This window comes from Nansenia antarctica (assembly GCF_963989245.1).
Source record: "Nansenia antarctica genome assembly, chromosome: 8".
NCBI classification, from domain to species: Eukaryota; Metazoa; Chordata; class Actinopteri; order Argentiniformes; family Microstomatidae; genus Nansenia; species Nansenia antarctica.
The window spans coordinates 17,540,313-17,563,762 of NC_137678.1; the positions used below are offsets into that span (position 1 = coordinate 17,540,313).

Below are 23,450 nucleotides of genomic sequence, written 5' to 3' on the forward strand. Positions count from 1 at the left end.
CATATACAGAACTGGACTGAGGGACCATTTAAAGGCGTTTGCAGGTGTTTTTAGTTAATTAGCTGATTAGAGTGTGGCACCAGGGGTCTTCAATATTTAACCTTTTCACAATATTCTAATTTTCTGAGATACTACATTTGGGGTTTTCATTAGTTGTCAGTAATAATCATCAAAATTAAAAGCAATAAACACTTGAAATATATCAGTCTGTGTGGAATGAATGTATACATTATACAAGTTTCACTTTTTGAATGGAATTACTGAAATAAATCAACTTTTTTATGATATTCTAATTATATGACCAGCACCTGTATAAGATGTAGTGATATATAGTGTCCCTGAGCAAGGCACTAAACCCCTAATTGCTCCGGGATCGCCTTCAATTGCCTAGATGCCCCCTCTAGTGCATTTTGTTGTACTCTGTGCAATGACAAACTTTGAATCCCTTTCCTTTCCTTACTACAACAAAAACACCAGTTTCAAGCAGTGTTTCTTGTTAGTATAGTTTTGCTTCTGTGTCATATGTTGTTGTGCAGTTATGTCCATTGGTTATTAAGTTGACAGAGATCTGGGTCTAGGGACAACTCATTTGTTCAGTCAGATCTTGTACACTTAAAAGGTGTAACTAAAGCACCCAGATATATCCCTCACAGCATGCTCTGTTAAACATCTATTGGTGGTTTGTGATTACCTCAGTCATCACTGACTGATCACTTTATTTCATGAGCCATGCCTCCCCTCTGGTATAGATTAGTGTAGCTAACTTCCAGGCAGCCTCGGACAATGGCTGTGAACACCTCAATGTGGCATTGCCTCTCATTTGCAATCCTTTCACAAAACAAACCAGGTTTGCTCAAGCAGCATTATCATTCAAATGCTTGTTTGTGGCCTACCTCTGTGGCAGCATTAGAATGGTAATGATTCATTTAGAAGTGAAAGAATGTGATGATGGTAAGCCTATGGGATGATTAGCATAGCTACTGATCTCTACCTGGACCCTGGTGGGGTGATAGGTGTTGGGGTGGGGGGGCTGTGTGCATTACAACAGGTGACCGTCAATATTATCCTTGTATGTTGTGGCATAATTGAAGGCTGTGTGTTGTTTCTTTTTGTCAAATACATTTATGTTGTGTTGTGGAATAACCCGGTAGGCCCAGTAAATCAATTGGAGTTTATAGAACCTATTGTAGAAGCACTGTCAGTGATTTCAGGATGCAGGGCCACCGACCCAATATAAACAATGAAACTATGTTGATATTTTAACACGCAGACAGCACCTCTCACTTCACAGCATCAAGGAGGTACATTCCCTGAGAGTGATCTGAAGCTATAAATAATTTGTTTACAAATCTCATGTCTTCAAAAGCAAACAACACTGTAATACGTCTTTATTTAGTTGGTTATGAAGAGGTATACAATTGTTCTCTCATAAAGGTAGGAGTCATAACTAACCCTAATCCTAATCAAGGAAAATATTGTAATTTGATAAATGACTATAGAACATCACGAGAAGCTGCTGACATGATTTGAAGCTATGCATTAAGTATCTTGTGACCTATCTACTTTTGCTATGATTGATGAGGTTATATACACTTACACAATAACACTATGTGCAATATGACAACCCTCGGGTACATAAGGTTCAGAGATGGGAAATGTTAGAATAGGTATAGCATAGCATAGAGTACAGCACAGTGTTTTATTTGTATAGTATAGTATAGTGGATAGTGTACATAGCCTTTATTTATGTAAACCAGCTCTTTTCCCTTCCTGTTTTTAGTTTTTTTTCCAAGCACCAGGGGAGCCCCCCCTCCCAAATTTCGTTGTTTGGTACCTGTACTGTATCAATGACAATAAAGACCATTCATTCATACAGTCATTCATACAGTCATTCATACAGTCATTCAAATGTTCTACTCTCATCATAGTATTTATGAGTCATATTTAACATGCAAATGACATATTTGACAACATAAAATATCACTGACAGTTGATTTATTGTAAAAGTGTCCCAACCTTACCAACAGTGAACAACATGGCAGTGGGTGGCAAGATTAGCCAAGAACGTTGTTTTGATCGTTAATCGATTCTTTGTGTCTGTGTGAGACGAGACGAGGTACTCACTCTTTTGTTGCCTGAGGTGTAAATTGCCATTTATTGTCACTCTCCAGTGGTCACTCCTACTACTACTACTATGAATGTCAATAGCAAGATGATCAACTTTAAACAACAACGTTTATACAACTTCAAAACGTGATTAGACTAGACACGCAATCATAATTGTAGTATTTAAACTGCATATTACATTATGTCAAAGTCAAAGTCAATTTTATTTGTCACGTGCATATCGTACAGGTACAATGTACAGTGAAATGTTACTGCCGGCTCCTAAGAAGTGCTACAAGAGTAAGAAGGTGGAATACAAAAAATCAATTGACAAATGACACGAGCAGGTTTCAAATCACACAAAATCACCCTCACACTTGGCATGGGGAAGGCAGGGCAATACCGCTACCTGATTGGTTGGCGAAAAACATGTTTATTGACTGGGCAACACAGTGTAAATACAGAGTTCAAGTTTAAACAACTCCTAGGGTTAGGGTTAAGGTTAGGGTTAGGGTTAGGGTTAGACTGTCCCTGTAATCTCTATGTGTGATGTGTGAGACCAGGCTGTTTATTCTGATAATAACCAGCTTGTTAACATTCCATTTGTCACATTGTATACCCACAAATACATTTCAGAACTTTAGGAGTTGTTTAAACTTGAACTCTGTATTTACACTGTGTTGCCCAGTCAATAAACATGTTTTTCGCCAACCAATCAGGTAGCGGTATTGCCCTGCCTTCCCCATACCGTCCTAGGTTTCGCAAATTCCCCATACCATCCTAGGTTTCGCAAATGGCCTGATGGAACGAGCCGGCCGGGGTGCGACATTCGAATCCCAACCGCCGTCCGAGTTGGAAGTCCACTGGAAAGGCGTACGGTACAACATTTACCTTACGTTAGCTAAAATAGCTAGATTGAACTATCTAAGCTATCTTACTAGATAGTGAGGTATCTGCTGTCATATGCTAATCTTAGATTTGCTTACTGACACAGCTGCTGTATAAGGGTCAACTTTAACTTTGTTGTTTTGTTTTGAAGTTTGCTTGCCGTTTCACGCGAATTTTTAATAATAACATCAAACCGTAAGAAGGAGCTGATCATCTTGGAAGAGATCAACATGTCAGAGGGACTAGAGCAGATTCTGTTACAGCTCACCCAGCCTGACAATGCCGTCATTCAGCAGGTAATGACATATCTTAATTGATCTGGTCAAACGGGATGGGCACGACCGTGTGTTTAACCATTAGTACCAACCGTCGTTAGTGGCAGAGCTTTGGTGACGCCGGGCTAGCCCGTTTACTACCAACTGCTACAAATCAGTTACCAAGTCTAATGAATGAATGAATGAATGAATGAATGAATGAATGAATGTTAGTTAGTTAGTCAGTTAGTTAGCTAGTTAGCTACCTAGCTAGTCAGTCAGTCAGTCAGTTAGTTAATTAGTTAGGTAGGTAGTTAGTTAGTTAGTTAGCTACCTAGCTAGTCAGTCAGTTAGTTAGTTAGCTACCTAGCTAGTCAGTCAGTCAGTTAGTTAGTCAGTTAGTTAGTTAGTTAGTTAGTTAGTCAGTTAGTTAGTCAGTTAGTTAGTTAGTTAGTTAGTTAGTTAGTTAGTCAGTCAGTTAGTTAGTTAGTTAGTCAGTTAGTTAGTTAGCTACCGAGCTAGTCAGTCAGTCAGTTAGTTAGCTACCTAGCTAGTCAGTCAGTCAGTCAGTTAGTTAGCTACCTAGCTAGTTAGTTAGTCAGTTAGTTAGTTAGCTACCTAGCTAGTCAGTCAGTCAGTTAGTTAGCTACCTAGCTAGTCAGTCAGTCAGTTAGTTAGTTAGTTAGTTAGTTAGCTACCTAGCTAGTTAGTTAGTCAGTTAGTTAGTTAGCTACCTAGCTAGTCAGTCAGTCAGTCAGTTAGTTAGCTACCTAGCTAGTTAGTTAGTCAGTTAGTTAGTTAGTTAGCTACCTAGCTAGTCAGTCAGTTAGTTAGTTAGCTACCTAGCTAGTTAGTTAGTCAGTTAGTTAGTTAGCTACCGAGCTAGTCAGTCAGTCAGTTAGTTAGCTACCTAGCTAGTCAGTCAGTCAGTCAGTTAGTTAGCTACCTAGCTAGTTAGTTAGTCAGTTAGTTAGTTAGCTACCTAGCTAGTTAGTTAGTCAGTTAGTTAGTTAGCTACCTAGCTAGTCAGTCAGTCAGTTAGTTAGTTAGCTACCTAGCTAGTTAGTTAACAACCGGATATTCAGGGCGCAATTTTTGTACAGATAGACGACTAGGGTTACTAATTTGAAGTGTGATGATCAAATGCAGTGTGTCTTTGACAGCTGACCCTGCAGGCTTATTCTTCTGTCACTTCATACACGTGACAGTCCCCCGGCGATGTGTCTACAGTCAGTGCCAGTGGTCAGCATTCATGTTCAATATAGATTTGTTACTACTTGGCAAAACACTGTTACAGTGTTGTTTCCTCTCTTTTTTTTTAGGCCATTGCTCAGATGGAGCAGGCTTTCAAAGACCCAGCCATCATTCCAGCTCTGTGTGCTGTCATGACTAGCTCCCAGAATCCACAGGTATGTACAACAGTACAAACATGGGTCCCCTAACCCTCACATCGGAGAAGAGTTCAGAATCAGTTGAAGGCTAATGAGGTTTACAGGTTGAGGCTAATGAGGTTTACAGGTTTGCTTACAGGTTTGCTCACCTTGTGTTGAGTTGTCAATGATATGTGTTGTCTTTGCTACCGTCACCTTCATCCGGGCATTATAATTCCATCTCTCTCAGATTCGCCAGTCAGCCGCAGAGATGTTGAGGATGCGAGTGACGAAACGCGGGACGAAGATTAGCCCGGATCACAGTGAGAGGTTGGCTGTTGTTGTCATTCCTTCCTTCCTACCCCTTTCTAATGATGACATTCAAAAATACTATAGTTAGAGTAGAACATTGTTACATAAACGAAATAATAAGAGTTGATTATTCCATTGTGTATTTTTGGGGGGTCATAGGAGGCATAGGAAACAAATGATGGAAAGCCTCCTCCTTCTTGGAACTCGAAGCCGTGGTATATCGTGGATATTGGAAATGGAACGATGAATTGGAACGATGAATTGAAAATCAAGGACCCCAATTGAAATAAGCCAGTGGCTTTCTTGGGTTTTTATCCTTTTAGTTGACCTTGTATGTAATATGTACTCTCATGTACCTACTTCTGCAAATCTTCTAATAAAGTTTTCAATCAATCAATCAACCTGGGGGGTGTAACTAACCACCCCGCTAGCCGTGCCAATATCCACGATATACCACGGCTTCTCATTCCATAACGCTTAATTGTGTTTGAGATGTTATTTTCTTATTTTGTTTTTGTTTTTCCATAGTCTGAAGGCAGCGGTCCTGCAAGCTTTCCAACAGGAGACAGAGTAAGCTTTCTTTTATTGATATGAAAGACAATGTAGGTGGCATTTGATGTTGAAACTTTAGGCCAACTTTGTTTGGCCGACATGAAAACCAATGGGTCATGGCACCCAGTTGTATGCTTATCCTACCATAAACACAATGAATAATACAATGAACAACCCCCTTGCTTTGGTCTTTTATGGTAAATGTGGTATCTCTGTTGCAGACACACAGTGCGTCACGCCCTCTCACAGCTCAATGCTGTGATGGACAAACCCCCGTTTGATCCGTGAGTAGACCTTCATTTAGTTAGTTACCTTGTAAACAAACCAATTAAGTTTTATTTCGTTTTTTGATGGGACAATAATAATAACTTAAATAATACGTTATTTCTATAGCGCCTTTCAAAAAACCCAAGGACGCTTTACAATTCTAAGGGAAATGATCAGACAGACAAAACAGAAAACAAACAAAGCAAAACTGAAACATTGACTAGGGGCCAAAGGCCTTGGTGAACAGATGAGTTTTAAGGGCTAATTTGAAGGAGTCCAGGGTGGGGGCGTTGCGGATCACTATGGGGAGGGAGTTCCAGAGAGTAGATGCGGCCACGCTGAAGGCTTTGTCCCCAAAGGTCTGTAGGTTGGTCAATGGTGGTCAATGATGAACCAATATCCCCCTGCTCTGTTTCAGGTACCGCTTCATCAAGCACATGCCCCCACTGACAGAGGACCAGATGACCCGCAAACCGGCGCTGCCTCTGAAAACACAAAGCACTCCAGAGTTCTCCCTGGTCTTGGACCTGGTGAGTGATATGCACAACTTGGTTTTAAGTCACAATCTCATATGTCCTTGGAAAATATGTCAATTTGTTTACATTTGATTTGGGAGTGGTGATTGCCTTTGTTATGATGTTAACAAAGCGGTGTTAATAAGGTTCATTTGGAGTCATTTTGAGATTTCGTCATTTGTTGAGAAATTCCTTGAAGAACTATAACTGTTAAAATAAATAGAGGCTCTTTCCTGTTGTGTTCCATCAGGATGAAACGTTGGTGCATTGTAGTTTGGACGAACTAGAGGATGCTGACTTCACCTTTCCTTACCTTTTCCAAGACGTCATATACAAGGTACTTACTGCCTGTGCCATGTTCTGTGATTGTCATTAGAGAGGGGGCGGTCTTCACTGACCAGGGGGACATGGTTGGACATGGTCTCAGTGAAGTTTTTCCTGTTTGTTTTTCTTCTTCTGAAGAATTATGTCCGGTTGAGGCCATTCTTTAGAGAGTTCCTGGAGCGTATGTCTCAAATCTATGAGGTGAGATTCTCATTGAACAAAGTTTATGTCTGTATAACTGTATACTTGGCAAAACCCAAACTTAAACCTGCTCACTTTAACACAATTGTCTTATTCTTCACAGATCATTCTCTTTACTGCCTCTGAGAAAGGTTATGCAGACACATTGCTCAACATCCTGGATCCCAAGAAACAGTTGTTCAGGTCAGTGAAAGCACAAGTTTATTGCTGTATACCAACACAGCTTTTGATGTAAATCATAGCTGAACGGATTCAACTTTTTAAACGATGGATCTTATCTTCTATTGTTGTCTTCTACCCAGCACTACCGTAACCTTTTTGTCTCTTTTTAATAATTAATTAAAAATAATTTTGCCATTTAGCAGACGCTTTTATCCAAAGCGACTTACAATTACGAATTACAGGGACATTCCCCCTGGAGTAACTGAGGGCTAAGTGCCTTACCCAAGCGCACACTAGTAGTGGTGTGGCTTCAGGCGGGATTTGAACTCACAACCTTCCGATCCCAAGTCCAACTCACTATCCACTAGACCACCACTACCCCACGTCTCTTTTTATTATTACTACTCAACCTTTTCAGTTGGTAAAGCGTCTTTGAGTGTCTAGAAAAGCGCTATATAAGTCTAATGTATTAGTATTATTATTATTATTATTATTATTATTATTATTATTATCATCTCAAAATGAATTTAGATGTAAATATCTGTTCCATTATAAAGCAAGTTTACACATGAAAAACACCTTAATATTAGTTGTGGCTTACTTGTGATTTATTAGTTGTGGCCTATGGTTCAAGATTGTAAGTAGTGCATTGTTTCTTAGTTCTGAGACCATCCCTGCCATGTGAATGATCTGGTCAAGAGTTGAATGGTTATTCCCCCTCTCTCTTTTACAGGCATAGGTTGTTTCGTGAGCACTGTGTTTGTGTACAAGGACAGTACATCAAGGACCTCAACATTCTTGGAAGGGATCTTTCAAAGACTATACTAATTGACAATTCACCTCAAGCCTTTGCGTATCAGGTAAGCATTCAATCACTTCTTCTTTTTAATTTCCCTCTAGCCTCTCACAGGACTGGTTATTTGATTGAAAGTCAAATCTACTTTGTTTTGAACCTTTACAGCTCTCCAATGGGATTCCAATCGAGAGCTGGTACGTTGACAAAAATGACACTGAACTCCGGAAGCTGGTTCCCTTCCTGGAGAAGCTTGTGGAGATGGTGGGTACTCAATTTAAATCCGTCCATCTACCTAATCTAATAGCAACATCTTTATATATGGTAGTGCTTATAGTATGACCGTATCCTGTCCAGGATGAAGTCAGTGCAAGTCGTTTGGGTCTGTTTTTATTTTTAACGTGTTCCCCTCTTTTGCAGAAGGAAGACGTAAGGCCACATGTCCGAGATCGGTTTCGTCTCCATGACCTCCTGCCCATAGACTGAGCGCCCAGACTCTGGGATCCAACACAATGGAGACCCAATTACATGTATATAACACACAGAAACAGAATCTGTGTCACTAAATCGTTTAAACAGAATTTTACAGAAACAGTTAACAAAACTTTGGACTTTAATACATAAACAAGATTCTTCACTGTATAACTAGAGCAAATCAGTATGTGACAAAACAACTTATCTTATATCTTTAAAAAGAAAACGAGGACTTGTACAAATCTAAATGAAAAACAAACAAAAAAATATTCACTCTGCCTTTTTTTTAAAAGGCAGCGTTCTAGAATGACTCTTTTACTTTGTCTTCACATAATGTCTGTTGTTGGTTTTTTAATTGACCTGTGGTCAGATTCCTACCAGTCGTTTTCCTTTGACATTGTTGTTGTTGTTTTAAGAAAACGAGGACTTGTACAAATCTAAATGAAAACAAACAAAAACAAACAAAAAAATATTCACTCTGCCTTTTTTTAAAAAGGCAGCGTTCTAGAATGACTCTTTTACTTTGTCTTCACATAATGTCTGTTGTTGGTTTTTTAATTGACCTGTGGTCAGATTCCTACCAGTCGTTTTCCTTTGACATTGTTGTTGTTGTTTTAAGAAAACGAGGACTTGTACAAATCTAAATGAAAACAAACAAAAACAAACAAAAAAATATTCACTCTGCCTTTTTTTTAAAAAGGCAGCGTTCTAGAATGACTCTTTTACTTTGTCTTCACATAATGTCTGTTGTTGGTTTTTTAATTGACCTGTGGTCAGATTCCTACCAGTCGTTTTCCTTTGACATTGTTGTTGTTGTTTTAAGAAAACGAGGACTTGTACAAATCTAAATGAAAACAAACAAAAACAAACAAAAAAATATTCACTCTGCCTTTTTTTAAAAGGCAGCGTTCTAGAATGACTCTTTTACTTTGTCTTCACATAATGTCTGTTGTTGGTTTTTTAATTGACCTGTGGTCAGATTCCTACCAGTCGTTTTCCTTTGACATTGTTGTTGTCTTATGAATAAAATATAATATGCTTGATGTCCAAACGGGTCTGATTGTGACTTCCTTGTGTTTGTGTGTCTGAACTGTGTAACATTATCTGAGAATGATGTCTTTACATTTAAAGGCTTGAAGCCTAACTTAAAGGTCTTTGCACAATTTGTATTTTCAAATCCGTCATCCGAAAAAAAAAAACGTTGCGCACAGAGACCTTCACACTGACGTCTGATGCGTTCTATTAGAGTCCGATGCGTTTTTAAATTATATTGACGTCGCGAAATTTTGCAATAGTCTATGGTGGTTGTATGGGTGTCTATGGTGGTTGTATGGGTCTCTATGGTGGTTGTCTTACTGTGTGTGTGTGTGTGTGTGTGTGTGTGTGTGTGTGTGTGCGCGTGTCGTATATTTCTACTTAAACACACACACATGCATAGATAGTATGATAGGGGCCTGAATATATGCTGTGGGGGAGTGCTGTGGAATGGCTCTTGTGGTCTGACCAGCCCCCTAACTTAAGGCCATAGTGACATCACAGGCCTCTCCTCTTGACCATCTAGGCAAGGTGATAGGCTATGGCCTGTGACTGTATTTGCATAATGTGATAAATAACCATGAGACCCAAGGGGCGGTCTCTTTTCCAGCCGACCAGCAGACCACCAGCCCAGCCTCCGGGCTCCAACTGTATGTATCCATGTATCTGTTTTGTACTTTCATTAAATCGTCTTAAACTCAATAACTGTTCTTTGATTCATAACCAGTAAGATAAATACACAACACGCGCATGTGCGCGCTCAGCAGGTGGTGTGTGTATGTGTAAAGGATAGCTAAAAAGGCAACATGACAGCACTCTCTCTCTCTCACTCTCTCTCTCTCTCTCTCTCTCTCTCTCTCTCTCTCTCTCTCTCTCTCTCTCTCTCTCTCTCTCTCTCTCACACACAACTATATATATGACATGTACAGTATATACATTTTTTTTCTTCAAGGTTTTTAAAACTTTTTCTTTAGCTTCTGAATTTTAGTATGCATTCCTCTGTTAGTTGACTGCCTTTTTAAACCAACACAAATATTTCAGTGTGTTTTGTTTGAAGTTGATGCTACAGAGCTGCTTTCCTGTTGTCTGCCTGCAAAAAAAAAATAAAATTCTAGTCTGCCTTAGTCCATTAAATGCAGTTGTGGTCTCTGTAATAAGGTGCGGTTTTAAAATGTATCTTTGGGAGGAAATGTTTATGAAATTATGATGTTTTAAGGTTATTATGTAATGTAATCTACTAGTATAGGGTTTCAATTGAGTACCCTTAAGCCATAGGATGGCCTGATATTAATTTAGAAAATTTGTATTTGAGATTCCACCCAAGACGATGTTAACTTTTTAACCCTAACCCTATTAACTAATTGAGTAACTTCTGTCTGCATTTGAGAACATTTTAGGAGAGCCACAGCAAGTGGGGAAGTAATAACATTTTCAATAAACTATTGCAGAAAAAAAGTCTTTACATTTGAAAGTGTCCAATAGGGTGTGCAGATCAGTTGTTTGATGCTCTGGGGAAACAAAAGAAGAAAGTGTTGAAAGAGGGCTGAATAATTTCTATAAGCACCGTACTGTATGTGGATGAAGCCATGGAGAGAATGAAAGAAAGGGGCCATGCTATTTCTACAAGCACACTCATGATCTCTCTCTCTCTCTCTCTCTCTCTCTCTCTCTCTCTCTCTCTCTCTCTCTCTCTCTCTCTCTTCTCCCACAGGTTCAGTGTAGAAAACGCCTACATTGACGAGAAAGAGGACGCCTGCGACGCCCTAGGAGAGATTGCCTTCAACACTGGGTAACACACATACACATGCTGCTGAATCCCAAATCAACCTCCAGCCACATACTCCTATAGATCTGAGAGGAGTGAGATGGATGAAGGGAAAATAATAACAGCTCTACCATGTACTCTGATGATGATAGTAGAGTGGCCATTTTGCCACCACCTATCAAATTCTTTCCAGATCTACAGGAATGGCCAAGGAGTCAGTCCTTTTTGGAACATAGTAATTAATAGCTGCTGTCGATAGTTAGGAGTCTCACTCACTCGGTTCTCACCATAGATATAGGACACTGGGATATCCGCTATGGTTCTGACTCTTCTGTTCTGAACCCACTCCTCAGTGCTGCCTTCCAGCCCTTCCTCGAGTCCAGCTTCCAGCAGGTTTATGAGCTGAAGGATGTAAGTAGCTCTGCTTGCTCTGTCCTTCTTAAGAAGGAGAATGAGGAGGAGGAGGAGGAGGAGGGTGTTGTGTGTGTCGGTAAATGGATGTCTGATTAAATGATGTATGCTAGCTACTATGTGAGTATGAATAAGTGTGCTACTGTATATTATGAGTGAGTAACGGAGGCATCTCTTACCGTGTACACCCTCTGTTTGCCCGCCTCCCCCTGTCAGTTCCCCCACCAGGATGTGCGGAGGGCCGCTTTCGGGGCCATGGGCCAGTTCTGCCGAGCTCAGCACAAAGTGTGTCAGGAGAGTCCCTCAGAAACCAACCGTCAGGGTATAAACCGCCCCCTTCCCTCTCTCTCTCTCTTTTCATCCCAATCACTGCTCTGTGCCCACTTTCCATAAAAGGTTGTTAGCTAACATGCTGCTTTGTTTGTCCCTCCTAGTCCTCCAGAAGCTTCTAGAAGTGGTGCTGCCCAGCTTCCTGGAGGCAATACGCAAGGAGCGCGAGCGGCAGGTGATGATTATGATGATGATGAGCCATTTATAGCAATAGAGTAGAGACTGTCTTTGATGAAATCAGTTTTTATATGTATGGCATGTGTATAACATTTTAAGAGATTTTGGTGAACCACATCAAGAGGTATCAAAATAATGGCGGTTGCTCGCCAATGTTGGTTGATTTGCATGTGTCTGAGTCTAATGGACCTGCGCACCAAGTTTAATAATAATAATAATAATAATTACTTACATTTATATAGCGCCTTTCACAGACCCATGGTCGCTTTACAAGGGAATGGGACAAACGGAACAGAGTCAGAAAGACAAACGCACAAAACAATAAACAGTGAAACAGCTATAAATATAGCTGTGAACAGTGAAACAGCTATATATATATATATCCATAGTGTTCTATGCCCTAATCATGATGTTATAATATAGTTAAATTGGTCAAATAATGGTATGATAATGTGATGATACAGGATAATGTAAATGTCATGTACGCAGGTGGTGATGGGCGTGCTGGAGGCCATGAACGCGGTGCTCAAGGCCTCTCAGGGGGATGCGCTGCAGGCACCCGGACGCCTGCAAGAGATCAGCCAGGCCATCCGCGACGTACTGAAGAAGAAGGTGAGATAAGCTGGGCCGGCTTGGGTCTCCAGTAGTACTACTTCCTGGTTCTGAGTAGAGTAGATCTGCTTTCTTCCTCGCTCGTTTTTTGCTCTCTACTATTTTTACTATACCTACTATCTGTTAGCTGTGTGGATCTTTCAAAGAGAGTCGACTTATTAGAATATAGCCTGCAAAGAAGATTCGCTGCCCTGGAAACTCGCTACGCTAATCATCCTCCGCTTACGCAAGCCTTTCTAATGGATCAATATTATAATTCACATTTTCCAGAGCTAATGAGACAGCTGACAGCTGCAAAATTCACTGGACAGATTAATCATCCCCCGGAAAGATTCCACAGGCTACAGAAATCACTGAAAAGCAGCCAACCGAAGCCTATCATTAACTAACTTGCGGCCTTGCATGACTGCACAACGCCCGGATAAGAGTCAGAGGCACTCCGACACGGAGCCGAGGAAGCTCCTTCTCCTGATACTTTGTTTATTGGAGACTTGACGATCAGAAACGTGAAAGGTAAAAAATAACATATCCACTGTCTTCCCAATGCAATGGTTTCAGACACAACAAAAGATGTGGAAAAGACACTGTCTGATCACTGTAAGGCGATCAACTTCTCCAGTATCGATTTAATTGAGTCGTCACTTTACAAGCGAGTTCGTTTAATCTCAACGAGACGTCCTTGTTATCACTTCTTAAGATGATATGATCCAATCAAATATTAGGCACCACTACTGAACTGTTCATTAAGATAATATTTATTCAAGCACATCAGCAAGCAATAATAGTTCATTTCCATGGAAAAGTGGTCTCATCTAGTTTCACCTCTGCAGGCCCGTCTCAGCTAGCCGTCAACAAGTTAACTGCAAGAGCTCCACCAGACCAGAGTCCCCTTTTTCCCTGGTACATAGTGTTTATACATTTGATTCAACATTTGGGGCCGGGTGGTGCCTCCCCCCCCCCCTATCTAGTAGCTTTCCACTTGTCCGTACAAAATCCGTTGCAGCTGCTCGTTAGCATTGGCCTTCAATTCCTCCTGTGTGGGTGCGAAAATGCACTGTATGTTATCAGCTTGAGTGTCCTGCTAGCGTCTCGTTCCCATGGTGATATCATACTTTTGTGAGGAGAGCAGTGAGTTGAGTTCTTATCAGTAGCTTGTGAAAACATTTGAAGTTGCACAGTAATATGAGTTAGGATTCGATTTACAAGTTAAAGTATAGTATAGAAGAATAGACTTATCATTAATCATTAGTTATGAAAGTATAAAATCAGTACAGAAAAATAGAATATCATAACAGCAGGTATACAATGGTTGTTAGCACATAGGTAAAAATAAGTAATTTATAAGCAGTTTGAATCATAAAACGTTCTTTTAGTCAGGAGCTTGTCTTCTTCTTGTCGCTCAAAAACAGAACCTCTCTTTTGGCTTTGCGTGACCTTCCTATTGTTCTCAACTGACCGCATTCACATATTATTTAAATGAGCACATAGTACATGATTTATCACTTCTAGTGATTTTAATACAAATTCCCAACATCACCCAGAGACAAAGCGATTCATATTGCATGTGGGAACAATCGATTCTCGTAAAATGGGCTCACAAGACTTGAGACGTGATTTTATAGAACTTTTCAATAAACTTGGCACGCTTGAGATTGATACATTCATCTCAGGAGTCCTCCCCACGGTAGGCCGAATTTAGCCAACTCCTAAGCCCTGACACTTGGCTCGCTGGAGCGTGCAAACTTAAAGGGATGACATTTATTCACCATTGGAACATTTACTGGAGGCTGAGAGTTATTCAGAAGAGACGGCCTCCACTTAAACAGATCGGGAGAATATCACCTAACAAGCAATATACTCTTCAACCTCCTAAACTCTGCTGCCCCCATCCCTGTGCATCCCTGGGGCGAGCACACTTCACAATTTCCACAGGAATTGTCCCTGTGTAGTTTTTTTATTACTATCCTTCTTTTTCTGGATTTTCTTTATACTGTATGTAAAGCACTTTGAATTGCCCCAGTTGTATGAAATGTTATATACAAATAAACTTTCCTTGCCTTGCCAGTATTGTATATATCAAATGAAAAGCTCAATTACCCAACAAACTAGCTACATTTTAGATACCTAAGGAAATTCCAATACAAGCTTTTGCTATGGTTGTCTCCAGACAGCTTTCATCTGTTCTGGAGACGACTGTCGTTATGATGCAATCGCTTAAGCAGCGTCTTATATGTCTGTATTTTATTTCTTAAATGACCGGTAACTGGCCATCCTCCGCCCCCCTGATTCTCTTTGTTGTTTCAACCAGTTAAACATATTTGGAGAACAATATGGCTGCCTGACAGAACCCAGCCAGTCATTTTTCTGTGTATTAGAATGTCTCAGTGACCCTCCTGTCTAGGGCTGCACGATTAATCGATTTTAAATCGAAATCGCGATTTGAGATGGTGCGATTAGCAAATCGCAAAGCCTGCGATTTGGGATACATTATACAGCGCGTCGGATTCAACGTCAATGAACGCACACACCCAACAACACTGCACGTGAAACGCCCAGGTGTGAATCTGTGAAGACGTTTCAGTAGCTAGCAACATTCATGGTGTGGATAAATGGCTTCAGTAGAGCCAGAAGCAACGATTTAGTCCCGAAGAAAAACAGCACTTCTGTTGTAAGTATTTCGGGTTTAGGATGTGCAACAAAAGCAGGAACAGTCGCTCCATCCAGAGGCAACACCACAAACCTGTATCAGCACTTGAAAAAGTACCACGGACAGCTCTATGACGAGTGTACGGTCAGAAATGGAGAGTTAAGTGAAAGTCCCGTAGCCCGGTCTAACGTTAAGCAAACTAGAGTTTTAGAGTCGTTTGCGGCTGTTCTCACGAAGGCACCGTGAAATAACCAATTCCATCACGCATTACCTCGCTAAAGACATGGTGTCTATTAACACTGTGAGCAACGAAGAGTTTAAAAAACTCATCCAAACGCTGGATAAAAGATAATGTGATTCCATCCCGCACATACGGAGCTGAAAAATGTGGAGTACGATGCAACAACAACCGATCTGCGGTCGAGCCGTGCACTTACATACATTACGACGAGTTGAAGAGCTTTATCTATTTCAATGTTTACAGAAAGGACCTATTCTTTTTTACTGGACATTTTTATTATGACTTTATTTAACTTGATTGCAGTATGTGCAATATTTAGATGCTGCTCCTGAGCCATAATTAAATAACCTTGTTTGTAGAAAGGTCCTATTTTATTTTCATATTGGAATTGTTCAAATTTTTTTTTACACTTGAGAGAAACAAAATGGCAGCTGTTTAAAAAACCCATACATAAATATGTTGTTCCAATTCATATCTTTTAAGTTCTCATCCTTGCATTAGAACAGTTTGATGGCATAAGAGCAGTTAACAGTTTGATGGTATCATGTGGTAATGCTCTCTGAAATTAGCCCATGATAGAAGGTGATAGACAGATTCATCCAATCACCTGCCAAGTATTTTTTGAAAGTACCTGCCCTTTTCCAAACAGCTTCCAATTAAGCTTTCCTAGATGGTTGTGTGAAACAAACCATCTGAGTCAGGTTAGTAATGCTCCATCACATGTTTTAATCTGAAGCTTGATTTTAAAGCAACCCAACTTTAAAGCAACCCAATGTAAGTTTAGTTATTTCACTCGTAGCTCGGGCTGTGGGGGTGCTAGAGGAGGGAGCCTCTAAGTCCCCTGAAGACGTACAAACAAACTGCACGTTGATACGACCTTCCTAGCCGGAGATATGGCCACACTTTACAAAAACATCCTTTGGGTCGCTTTAAAAAAAAGAATCGCAAATTAAATCGCAATCGCAATATCTGTCCAAATAATCGCAATTCGATTTTTTCCCCCAAATCGTGCAGCTCTACTCCTGTCCCCTCTTCCCCATACAGACGGTGTGTCAGGGTGGAGGAGGAGACGAGGCGGAGGATGAGGAGCAGCAGGCGGAGTATGACGCCATGCTGCAGGAGTTTGCCGGCGAGGGCATCCCGTTACTGGCGTCTGCCGTGCCCGCCGACGTCTTCTCCCCTTACCTCATCGAGCTGCTGCCCCTCATCATGAACAAGGCTGTGAGTCAGGGTGCCTCTGTCTCTCTCTGTCTGTCGCTCTCTCTCTCTCTCTCTCTCTCTCTCTCTCTCTCTCTCTCTCTCTCTCTCTCTCTCTCTCTCTCTCTCTCTCTCTCTCTCTCTCGTCTTTGTCTCCTTTAATCCACTGTTCATACTACTATATCACTTTATTTCAACTACTCAGCCATCATCCTTTCTTCTTATTGCCATTCACTACTGCTGTCCCAGTATAAGTCATACTTATGAAACTCTTAATTGTATTGATCTGTCTATACTTCCTCTCTCTCATCTGTCTATCTATCTGCATATATGCTAACCTCTGACTAGCCAGCAAATCTGTCTATTGTCCAAACCATCTTTAATCTATTTCCACAAACAAGCAAGCCCACAATGTTCCTTCTTCTTCAAATGGCGCCTGGTCGTGCTTGATTTAGTGAATAACAACCAAAATAAAGTTATGCATGAGTTTTTAGTTTGTAATAATCAAATGTAATTTTACATTTAACCAAAGTATCCCTCGGTCTAAGTCTGCTGAGATGAAAGCATAAAGATATGAAGTGTCAATGAATGAGAGAATGTGTACTCTGTTTGTAGAAATCTTCGTGCACGGTGGCTGACCGCTCTTTCTCCCTGGGCACACTAGGGGAGACCCTGCACTCTCTGGTGGGTGTGTCTGGGGGCAGGACCGTGGCCGGAAAGCTGGCCAACCTGCTGCTGCCGGTGCTGGTGGGCGGGGTGAGGGACAGCAACGCAGAGGTGCGCCAAAACAGCGTGTTTGGGCTGGGAGCACTGGCTCAGGCCGCAGGCCCTACCGTGGCCCAGTATCCTTTCCTGAATGTCTGAGACCGCTTATGTAAGGGGAGGTCGGTAGCTTATCTTATCTGAGTGACACACAGCTCAGCTCTCTCTTTGAGTAAGTTTCAAGTTTATTGTTACGTCACATTACACAAATGTAAGAGAGTAAAATTCTTGGGCTTCGATTATTTACAATAAGCAGTATCTTGCAATTTGTAGACATTAAGGCACTAGGCATAATTCAATAAAAAAGTGTCAATATTACAGGACATAAGTGACAGTAGTAAACTGACTGTGAGCTTAAGCTTAGGTAGTCCATATGCATGGGATGTGTTTGTGGATGATAGTCAGTTGTCTACAGTAGGCTTGTTCATGAGCCTGATCGCCTGGGGAAAGTAGCTGTTGGTTAGCCTCTGAGTTTTGGCCTTGAGGCTCCGGAAAAGGCTACACCTTTCAGTTCCTGTGTGTGTGTGTGTGTGTCTGTGTGTGTCTGTGTGTGTCTGTTGTGACTGCCGTCCTCAATGCAGTAAATGTCTAAAGATGTTTGTGTGCGTGTGCTCGTGTGTGCAGATGTGTGCTCACAATGTACGTGTGCAAGATTATCCACTGACTATGTAAGTGGGCCCAATACAAGTAGCCCTAGTTCTGTCCTATCTGTCTGTCTCTCAGGGTGTCTTGTTCCTCAACTTGTCTCAGAGACTACCCTATGATGCTGTCCCTCTTCTCCAACCTGCTGTCTAAAGAGAAGGACCAAACAGTGATCGACAACCTGTGCGCTGCCCTCTGCAGGATGATCGTGAGCCACATGGAGGGTGTTCCTCTGGAGCAGGTAGAGTTCAGCCTTAACCTCGGTTATTGCGTGATTATCACATGCGGTAGATTGGCTTTGGGACTATTCCTGAACTCAAAACTAGTGCAAGCGTTGTGACCTAGAGGGTTTGCGGAAATGTACCATTGGGAGTTGGTAAAAGTCTGAGTTCTGCGCCAACTGCAAGTTATTTAGTTCTCTTTAGTTTCTGTGAATCAGCGCCTTTTTTTAAATAGATTTTATTGTTCTATTCTTTAACAGTCAACATGCAGAGTTTGCCAGCAGCTTACTAAGTGGATTTATCCAATTCAGGGCCAACCAAAACCATACTGTGGTTTTCCTTTCAAATTGTCCTTTCCAGCACTGTTTCAGCAACTATGGTGGATAACCAGGCCAGTCCAGTACAGCTCAGCTTGGCCCGGCTCTGTAGTGTAAATGAGGGAAGAGTGCTGTAGACACAGTCAGATGTTTTGAAGGAGTGTAGTGTTTCAGAGTGTCTCACTGACTAGGCACACCTCTTCTCTTCTCCTAGGTGTTTCCTGCCCTAGTGGAACGTCTCCCTCTGAAGGAGGACATGGAGGAGAATAAAACTGTGTACAGCTGCCTGGCCCTCCTGTATTCCCGCAATCCTGCGCTGGTACTTACATTTTTAGCTCAGGTTTAAACCAGGTTTAAACCTGGATTAGCAGAGGCTTAGATTTAAACCAGGATTAAATTAAACTAGGTTTAAGATAGGATTAAAGTTTGGTGCAACAGGATTAGTAGATAAACCTTGATTTAAACCGGTTTAAAATGTAAACCAGGTTGTTGCAACCCAGCCCAAGTGATTTACTTCTAACCAAATATTCAGCAAGATCAGCGGGCGTACTCACTGGTCATGCTTTGTGTCATAGCTACTTCAGCAGTGTTGAACAGTGTAATTGTGCAGTGAAACATGACACGAACATCGCTGTGCTCTAGATTTCTATGTTGTCCCTTCGTTGTATCATATTTGATTACGTTGTCCCCCTCAGGTGGTAAGTCAAATGAAGCCCATCATATCTGCTTCCAGTCATGTCTTGGGAACCAAAGAGCTTGACGCAGGTGAGAAGAGAACCACAAATCATGTTAGGCAAGTCCCTTATCTTACTGCATTAGTATGCGCTTGCTCACAAAATCTCTCCATTGTCTAGAAACCCAAAACATCCTGCTTCTGTTGGTCCGAGGCTTCGCTGAGCACCACGCACAGGAGTTTCAGGGAGCTGTGAACTCACTTCCTGCAGAACAGAAGACGAAGCTGGCCGCAGCAGTCACCCCATCGTAGTCCACATCAAACATGTCTTCCATTCTCCTTTGATGAGCTAGCAGATTTACACATTTTTACGAAAGGGCTGGGAAAATAGGACAGCAGTTGAGAAATTCTAAAATTGGACAAACCCTAGCACTTCCATCATTCTACTACTAGTCAGCAGTTATGTTACAAGTATTAACTTATTGTCTGTTTTATTATTTTTATGAAATGTGATTTGAATTCATGTGTTATCTATTAGTTCTGTTCTTTTTGTTTTTTGTTTTCTTTTAAAAAGTATATTACTTGCTTACCCCATGTTATAATTGAGAGCCACCTATATCTATTCTCTGCTGTCCCCTTTCACCACTAATTTGATGAATGTCTGCCTTAGAGTGTGAAGCAATGAACTCATGATAAATGCCTTTTTCTCAGACTTGTCTGTCATTCTGCATTGTCTGCCAGAACTGGCCAATATCAATCTGTTTCTTTCAATCCCTTCATTCAGTCATATGTGAGAGAGAAACTGAATTGAAAAGCTGCCATTTATTTCCAATAAATACATTTTAAAAATGGAAATTAAACTATTATTAAGTAGACACTTCAGTTTACGTCATGAATTGACGATATTGAAAGTAATAAATTGACCCTAAATACGGCCAATCCCATGACTAGCTGGAACTGCTCTCTGAAACAACATTGTTTCTCTTCCAGTTGTACCCCGCTCTGTCAGTCCCCGGTCCTGCTTAGTAAGGGGGTTCTGACGCAGGGCAAACCTGCAACAATGCACTGATCTTAACTTCTGTTTGCATACTGTACATCAGTGGCGGCTGGTGCTAAACATTTTGGGTGGGGCACAGGTTATGGGGGCATGCTCCACGGGGAAGAATATCAACTTTAAAATCTGGATTTACAGTCGATTTTAGCATGAGAATAACAGTGTTTCCCCTAGGTTTGCTGCCTTGGGGGGGTGGCATGGACCGTGGCATGGACCCCCCCCCCCCCAGGGGGTAAGACCCTGCGACATACCAGCGTCATGTCCAGGGGGTGTACTAACTTGTACATTAAGCCGCCTCACGCTACGGAAACAGGAGATAGGCTCCTTCCCTATGGGCCATTAGGCTCGAGAACCATCGGTTCTCAAGGCTACTTACTTATGGGGTCTTGACTACCTGTCCACTTTCTCACCTGGTTCTTGCTCTCTCTCTCTGGTGTGCCGACACCATCCTGCTCTCTCTCCTTCTCTCCCTCTCTATCCTCCTCTCTCCCTTTTGCTGTCAACCAAAAGGCAAACATAACAACCAGAGTATTTATAATCTAATAAGAGGTATAAATTGATCCATATCAATTTATAACATAATTATAATTGAATTTTGGATTGCTGTGGGCAATGCAGTCAGATAATGTCATTTTGACATTACTCTCTCACCTGGAAAAAAAAACATGTCCAACTATACTATACAAAACAGACATTTCAAATGCTTCAATCCACTGTCCATGTACTGTAAATATGCCATTATGGTATTACCAATGAAGCCCAATTCTAGCAGAATAAGAAAGATTGTATATCTAATTTAACATTTAATAAAGTGCATCCAATTAGCTCTTTAGCTGGCATGTGTGCAGCAGACTAGCTCATATAATCACCTCTGAGCTATCTAGCTAGCTTGATAGTTCTTTGACACTATTTACAATGGAATTATAGTCATTGTCAAGTGTCAGTCAGACACTTTCTAGTCACAATAATAACGTTTCAACTTGCTTACTTTCTATCTGAAGACATCACAGCCGGCAAAAACTCTCTCTCGCGTCGCGCGCACAATGTTGTATTTCTGGTTTGGAGACGGAAATTGCAAAACGTCACGTTTGACGTCAGACTTAACAACCGGATATTCAGGGCGCAATTTTTGCGCCCCGGCCGAGAAATAGGAGACAGCCAATTGGAGCGCTGCTACAGCTCACGTGGAAGCCAAAAGTATTTGGCCTGCCAAAGACTTGCATTCGGCCGGCGCCCCGACTCCTCCCCCTATGTATTTTAACAGTGAATTTTACACACACACAGATAAAATGTTTATTGTATTGGAGGATTTTTAATGAATGCTGATAGGCGCCGACAGAATATCAGCCGCATTTTGTGAATAAACAATGTTTATTTAAAAAAAAAACTTTTACAAATCGCAACTAGGAAGTGAAGGTGGGGGCGGCGCCCCAGCGCCCTCTATCGGCCAGCCGCCACTGGTCCTAATGCTCTAGACCAGCTTCCTGCCTTAGAGACCCTGGGGCTGGTCCTAATGCTCTAGACCTGCTTCCTGCCTTAGACCCTGGGGCTGGTCCTAATGCTCTACACCTCTCCTCTCCTCCACTCTTCCTCCTCTTCTCCTCTCCTCCACTCTTCCTCCTCTTCTCTTCTCCTCTCCTCCACTCTTCCTCCTCTCCACTCGTCCTCCTCTCCTCCAATCTTCCTCCTCTCCTCCACTCTTCCTTCCTCCACTCTTCCTCCTCTCCACTCGTCCTCCTCTCCTCCACTCTTCCTCCTCTCCACTCGTCCTCCTCTCCTCCAATCTTTCCTCCTCTCCTCCACTCTTCCTTCTCTTCTCCTCTCCTCCACTCTTCCTCCTCTCCTCCACTCTTCCTCTCCTCCACTCTTCCTCCTCTCCACTCATCCTCCTCTCCTCCACTCTTCCTCCTCTCCACTCTTCCTCCTCTCTTCCACTCTTCCTCCTCTCCACTCATCCTCCTCTCTTCCACTCTTCCTCCTCTTCTCCACTCTTCCTCCTCTCCACTCTTCCTCCAGACTTTGGGATCTTGGTTTGATTTCCAGATGAAATGCAACATTCACCACAGACTGATTGCCTCCATCTCACGCCGCATTGATTCAGTAATTTGTGCAAAATGAGCCCCAAAGTATTGAGCGCATAAATGAATGAAAATACTTTTCAGAAGGACAACGAAACTGTATTATAAATCATTTTTTTGATTGGTCTTATGTAATGTATTCTAACATTTTTTTTAGATAGTGGATTTTTGATTTTCATGAGCTGTAAGCCGTAATCATTAAAAACATTAAAACAAAAAAAGGCTTGAAATATTTCACTTTATGTGGAATGAATCTAGAATATGAAAGTTTCACTTTTTCAATCAATTAAATTATAGAACACCTTTCCACGATATTACATTTTTTTTAGGTGTATATATCTATATATGTATATATATATATATATATATATATATATATATATCAACAGTATCTTTCTCTCTACACTATCTCTCTCTCTTACACTATCTCTCTCTCTCTTCCTCTATAGTCTAGTAGGAGAAATAGGTTCCCATGTACCCAAATGACATTATTTCGTAACCTGTTTTTTTAAGACCCTAATGGTGTCTAGTTCAGATTTCTTCATGTTGCCAAGGTCAACTAATGTCCCATGGGGTTTGTTTGGTGGCCATCTTGAATTGGTGTCCACACGAATGGTGAAAAACACAGGTTTTCATAACTCCTGAACCAGACAACCTACAAAGACAAATGAACCCACTTTTTCATATAATTTTGACACCAGGAATCCAATGGAAAGGTCACTGACATGGTACAACCACTCTATATTGGTGAAAAACAGACACACAACACATTTTAGGCTCATAACAATATAACTTTTACTATTTTGTTTCGCAATAGTTTCTTGCAATAGCTAAATGACACTATAGTATATTCTCTTATATCAATTACAAGGTTATTAAATGGATGGCAATCTGGTAATGATGTATTACACACCCCAAGTGCATCTGTTGACCGCTTTACTTGCTTCAATTCTATAAAAAGTGATCAAAAAGAGCAATTGTCTGCCCCGCGGTGGCGTAGCGGTCTAAGCACTAGCCACTAGTGCAAGCTGCCCACCGGGGACTGGGATCGAATCCCGGTCTCGCCAGAC

At 41.4% G+C, this 23,450-nt stretch overlaps 1 protein-coding gene across 1 annotated transcript; it reads left to right on the forward strand.

Annotated features, from left to right (window-relative positions):
- Positions 1 to 3,224: 3,224 nt before the first annotated feature.
- LOC308163962 (importin-4-like) lies at positions 3,225 to 19,560 on the forward strand (the record flags this gene model as incomplete). Its single annotated transcript, XM_080538131.1, has 19 exons — positions 3,225 to 3,290; positions 4,571 to 4,657; positions 4,869 to 4,948; positions 5,459 to 5,500; positions 5,704 to 5,766; positions 6,168 to 6,279; positions 6,515 to 6,601; positions 6,893 to 6,972; positions 10,965 to 11,042; positions 11,372 to 11,429; positions 11,646 to 11,751; positions 11,864 to 11,934; positions 12,426 to 12,548; positions 16,481 to 16,657; positions 17,249 to 17,475; positions 18,146 to 18,278; positions 18,790 to 18,894; positions 19,271 to 19,340; positions 19,430 to 19,560. The coding sequence occupies 19 exons, from the start codon at positions 3,225 to 3,227 to the stop codon at positions 19,558 to 19,560; spliced, it is 1,896 nt and encodes a 631-aa protein (XP_080394257.1).
- Positions 19,561 to 23,450: the final 3,890 nt, after the last annotated feature.